Below are 6,000 nucleotides of genomic sequence, written 5' to 3'. Positions count from 1 at the left end.
CCCAATCTTGTTGGGAGCCCACAGGACAAGCAGTGCCTCTGTTTTCCTAATCTCGCCGTTCTGGCGACATATATTTTGAAAGCTCTGACCACATCGAGAGACTTTGATTCTGCCAAGGCGTCAGTAGCCACTGGCACCACAATAGGCTGGTTTACGTGAAATGATGAAACCACTTTTGGCAGAAATTGCTGACGAGTTCTCAACTCCGCTCTATCAGCATGGAAGATTAAATAGGGGCTTTTGTGAGACAAAGCCGCCAACTCAGATACCCGCCTTGCGGATGCTAAGGCCAACAACATGACTACTTTCCAAGTAAGGAATTTTAACTCAACCTTACGTAAAGGTTCAAACCAATGAGATTGCAGGAACTGCAAAACCACATTAAGATCCCACGGTGTCACAGGGGGCACAAATGGAGGTTGGATGTGTAGCACGCCTTTCACGAAAGTCTGAACTTCTGGAAGGGAGGCCAATTCTTTCTGAAAGAAGATTGATAAAGGCCGAAATTTGTACTTTAATGGAGCCTAACTTTAGGCCCGCATCCACACCTGCTTGCAAAACATGGAGCAAATGCCCCAGCTGAAAATCCTCCGTAGGAGCCTTCTTGGATTCACACCAAGACACATATTTCCTCCAAATACGGTAGTAATACTTTGCCGAAACTTCTTTTCTAGCCTGAAGAAGTGTGGGAATGACTTCACTGGGAATACCCTATCGGGCTAGGATTTGGCGTTCAACCGCCATGCCGTCAAAAACAGCCACGGTAAGTCTTGATACACGCACGGTCCTTGCTGTAACAGGTCCTCCCGTAGAGGAAGAGGCCAGGGATCTTCTATGAGCAACTCCTGAAGATCTGGATACCAGGCCCTCTTTGGCCAGTCTGGAACTATGAGTATCGCCTGAACCCTTGTTCTTCTTATAATCTTTATCACCTTTGGAATGAGTGGAAGTAGAGGGAACACATAGACCGAGGGAAACACCCACGGTGTCACTGGGGCGTCCACCGCTTTTGCTTGAGGGTCCCTCGACCTGGAACAATGGGGTATATTTACTAAGGTCCCGATTTTGACCGAGATGCCGTTTTTTCTTCAAAGTGTCATCTCGGGAATTTACTAAACTCAAATCACGGCAGTGATGAGGGCATTCGCATTTTTTTGTAACTCAAAGAAAAAAATTACGAATGAATACACCATCGGTCAAACGCGGCTGATTAAATATAGAACACGGTCATTTACTAAGCATTCGTATTTGTATTTTAGACCGTGAAAATGGTTTTGCGTTCGTAAACTTTTACTAATCGTAAAAAATTCCTAAAAAAAAGTAGACCTGCTTTTGAGAAACGTGTTTACATGTGTTGTCAATTATTCATTACTCACACCTGACGTTTTGGACCTTTAAAAGGGGCTACAACACATTTCTCCACACTCTCAATCTGAAATGGCTGCTACTGTGTGTCGTACTGCTGTATTGTTTGCTGTGGGATACCTGTCACTGCTCCATGATGCTACAATAAAACCAAGCCAGGAAAAACAACAGGGTCTGCAGGTTGTATATGTTCCGAGTAGGCTGGCCATGCTTTTTTTTTAATATTGTCCGTTTAAACTTAAAAAAACTTGATGATGACCATGTTATACAGATGGTCACACTAAATGTTATAACTGATTTTACTCGGTATGATTTGGTCAAACTGACCCTAGACCCTGACACAGCACGCTCTCGCCCTGTCTCAATACTCATCTGGCCCTATACACTAATGTTTGTTTTGTTTGGTTGTTGCTAATTAAGCAATACACATATTTTGGAATCACAATTTATTGTAAACAACAGACCAATGTAGTCATAACACATATGTGATAATTTGAACTGCCCACCATATTATGGGCACTACATATTATTTTCTTTTTTTTTGGGTGCTGGGTGCAGAGGCTTGTGGGTGCTCGTGGGTGCGGCTTCGACTTGATCGTCGAACTGGTGATTGTACTGGTGTTTGGCTAGGGGTTGTTGTGCCTGAGCTTGAGGTCACATGTTGTTGGCCCATTGCACTTAAATTTTGGCTCAAAATATTTAAACTGGCCGTAAGCTGTGTATAAGCGGCAGTATTGGTGGCAATGATTCTAGACAGATTGTCATTTATAAGTTGATTGTGCTGTATAATCTGGATCAGTGTTTGGTGTTGCCGCTGTCGCTCATCCATGATGCGCTGATGGTTTGCCTGCATTTGTGAGTTGTCTGCCCTCATCTGCTCCATTGTGTTTGCTATCCGCCCCACCTGCACGATGAGTCTGGCAGAGTTGCGACTAACTTTTGGCAAATGATGGGGCAGACTAGACAGGTGTTGTGTTTGGGTGGTGAGACACGCGGAGTGGTGTGCCTGGTGTGATGCCCAACCTGACCAAAACTCTGGATCCGTTTGCATTGTCCCTGGTGTTGAGCTCATTTGTTGACTTTGAGAAGCTTGCGGTTGTTGTTGAATATCCTGAGCCATGTTTGCCTGTGTTGGGTCGATGGGCTGCAGGTGTAGTGTATAAGTCTCCTGGGCACGGGCCTGCTGGCCATCGTCGCTCATGATGGCTGGATCTGTATGGGGTGGAACACAGGCAATATTTAGTACATATGTAGCATTGGTCTTACAATACTTTTTCTGCAACATGCATTACTTCATAATATTAATGTAATGGTTAAATGGATTATTTCTTAAACGTAACTATGTTGGTTACCTTTTAGTTAATTGATGTGGCTCAAAACGTATAATACTCATTTGTGTTTTTCTTGTGCCAATTGTAGGATTCAGAGTCATAATTACTGTATACATTCCATGTACTCTTACAAATTTATAAACTTTAAGTTTTTTTGGCATTCTGAAGGTTCCTTTGGGCCAACACACAAAATTCTATCAATGTTTTCAACAATACAATCAGACATTGGTCATGTCAGTCAGTGGATTTATTAAAGAAGTTTACTAATATCGTGGTCTAAAATGTACAACTTAACAAGGTTATTTAATGTTGTAATGTGCCCTATGTATAGAAGTGGATTTTAGGGCCAAGTTTGTTATTTGTTATAGTGTTTAATTTTTTTGGATGATTTTAGTGTTGTTGTGCAGAATTTTTAGTCTAAATGTGTGTATATGGACATCCTATAATTTTGCAAATAACATCATAACATTACACTAACAGCATCTGCTTGCAGTAGATTATTAAATCAAGTTTGAGTGGTCCTTTTTATTTTTGTTTTTACAAGACTAACAGTGGTGCAGATGTATAAACCTGGAGAAGGCATAAGTCAGTGAGAAACCAGTGATATGTGCAAGGTGATAATGGCACAAGGCAAGCATCTCCAAAATGTGGCTTCACAATTTATGTAATTTTTGTACTGCTGCCTTTATCATCTTCCACATAACAGCGTTTTGTCACTTCCTTATGCCTTCACCTGGTTATTTAATAAACTACACTGTTTTTTAACAAAGAAATTAAATGAATTAAAACATTACTCACCAGACACCTGTGGGGATTGCGGATCTACACTTTGGGGGCTTGCCAAAAGTGCCAGTGGTGGCACGGAAGCCACTGCAGAGATGCGCCTTTGGGGGGGTGATGCTGGTGCAGGAGCCTGTACACGGGGCCTCTTGGGTGGCCTTGTAGCCACAGTAACGCTGGCCTGTGATTGGCGCCTTAGTGGCCGCGGAACAGACGAAGAACCTGTGTGATAGTATCCTCATTAGATTTCATATGTAAAATGTGTTTGGATAAGATGTGGTTACAGAAAAAACTTACCAGCATTCCCACCATCATCAGCTCTAGGCAGGGTTGGCTGTGGCCTGGATGTGCTGCTTCTCTGGTGTACTGTAGAAAGAAGAAGAATGTCGATATGAACATACTCTGTTTTTTTTTTGGTTAGCAAAAAAAAAATATGTGTTAGCTGCTGTGACTTAAAGTATGCGATGCGTAGCCTTGCATGCATGACTACATTGGCTGTGTATACTTTAATTGTATAAATTTCTTAACATTAAATTCAAGCAAAAAAATGATAATAATTGAACAATATTATACTACTTAAAACGCATACGTCGTAGCTTTACCAAGACACAATATTGCATGCTATTTTAAATATAAAAATTTTCCAAAAATGTTTTTACAAACACAAATAGCTGGTTTAAAAAAATTTAATTTAAACATACTAATGCATGCAAAAACACAACAACAAAACAACAACAACAAAAAACACAACACCAAAAAAAAAAAACCAGCCCAAAATAAAAAAATAAAAAAATAAATTAAAAAACGTCATCACACTTCATTAATAAACTCAAAATAACATTAACTTTGTAAAGCAGACAGCTGAAAATGACCAACACAAAAAAAAAAATCTGAGTACATAATGCCTAAATAAACATAATTAATACACACAATACACCAAGCCGCCACAACCTGTGTCTCTCCAGATGTAGTGCAACTACACATCCCAGCATGTCCACCAACACATTTGACATTCACTAAGTACAAAAATGTTGTAAGGCATGATGGGACTTGTAGTTTGACAACAGCTGGAGAAACACAGGGTGGCCTGGCCTGCACTACATCACCAACCCATTTGGGGGTCAACACACAGCAAAAAAGAAAAAAAAAAAAAAACTAAGGACAAAGCACAGATGATAAAAATAAAGACTGAATTATTATAAACTCACCATCCGCCCTTGGGCGGTCCGAATCACGGACATGAAGTGCAGAAACCACCCCGGGCGGAATCAGCGAACGAATTGGCTCCTCCCAATCTTTATAAGACGCTCGGAAGGGGTGTCCACCCCCAGTTTGCCGGGCAGATTTTGCCTCCTTAGCCATCTTGGCCTTCACACGGCGCTTGATGTCATAGAAGCGTTTCCTACAGGTGTCCTCGGTCCGCCCCACCACACCCTCACTGTTCACAGCAGCAACAACCTTCCCCCATAGGACAGTCTTCCTGCGGGTCGACACCATAGCTGCATCAGACCCAAACAACTGGCGATGATGCCTCATCAGCTCCCGCACCAGAGCCATGTTTTCTGAGTAGCTAAACTTCACATTGCGGCCCGTCCTTGTAGTGGTACGTGGCTGCGGAGCCACAACACCATCACTATCAGTATCACTTGAAAGCGCAGCCGCAACCTCACCCTCCTCCTCACTAACCTCCTCCCTCTCACTCACCTCCTCCACCTCACTCACCTCCTCCACCTCACTCACCTCCTCCCTCTCACTCACCTCCTCCACCTCACTCATCTCCTCCACCTCACTCATCTCCTCCACCTCACTCATCTCCTCCACCTCACTCACCTCCTCCACCACACTCACCTCCTCCACCACACTCACCTCTGACTGTGACATAATCAGAAGAAACCACAAAAAACACAGAGAAAAAAAAATAATAACACACTCCTCCACTACCACTACACACACACACACACACACACACACACACACACAATGACTATAGACGTAACTAAAATACAAAATACAAAAAAATAGACAGACTTTTAAATAACTCCACAACAGGTATGACAAGACTACTTACACACACAGTACAGCACTCACCAATCACAAAACCCCGCCTCAAAACCTCCACAAACTCCACAAAACTCTCCAACTCCAACAACACCTTCCTCTCTCCTCACCACTAGCTAAACCCACGAGGTGCGGCCGGTTTGGGGCGTTTTTATACTAATGTGCACAGACACTCCTCCACCACGAATCCAACCAATCACGGCCGAGTGACAAAAACGAAACTTAGGAAAAAAACGCGCCATTGAACGGACAAACACTGCCGTAACAGAAATGTGACGCATTCGTAAAAAAAACACAGAACACGGCCGTAAACCTCAAAATCGGCCGCATTATACCTTACAAAAACACGAATGACATCGACATCGGAAAACAAAAAAATACAAATACGACAGCTTAGTAAATTAGTCGTAATCAATTCAAAAAGTTGCAAAATTACACTTTCGATGTCATTCGTGTTGATTCTCAC

General features: G+C 42.4%; 1 protein-coding gene across 2 annotated transcripts in view; it reads right to left on the bottom strand.

The window, feature by feature from the left end:
• Nucleotides 1-1,796: 1,796 nt before the first annotated feature.
• The window catches only part of LOC134958018 (uncharacterized), a 123,242-nt gene continuing 119,038 nt past the window's right edge, over nt 1,797-6,000 (bottom strand). For both annotated transcript variants that reach the window (XM_063940324.1, XM_063940323.1), the window contains exons 3-5: nt 3,774-3,842; nt 3,495-3,698; nt 1,797-2,577 (exon numbers count right to left, since the gene is read on the bottom strand). In XM_063940324.1, the coding sequence (XP_063796394.1) occupies nt 1,892-2,577; nt 3,495-3,698; nt 3,774-3,842 (959 nt within the window). In that variant the 3' untranslated portion in view covers nt 1,797-1,891. The remainder of the gene's footprint in view (nt 2,578-3,494; nt 3,699-3,773; nt 3,843-6,000) is intronic.

Source organism: Pseudophryne corroboree, chromosome 9, assembly GCF_028390025.1.
Source record: "Pseudophryne corroboree isolate aPseCor3 chromosome 9, aPseCor3.hap2, whole genome shotgun sequence".
In the NCBI taxonomy this organism is placed as follows: domain Eukaryota; kingdom Metazoa; phylum Chordata; class Amphibia; order Anura; family Myobatrachidae; genus Pseudophryne; species Pseudophryne corroboree.
Note: the sequence above shows the minus strand (reverse complement) of the source record. Positions and strands in the feature narration are given on the sequence as shown.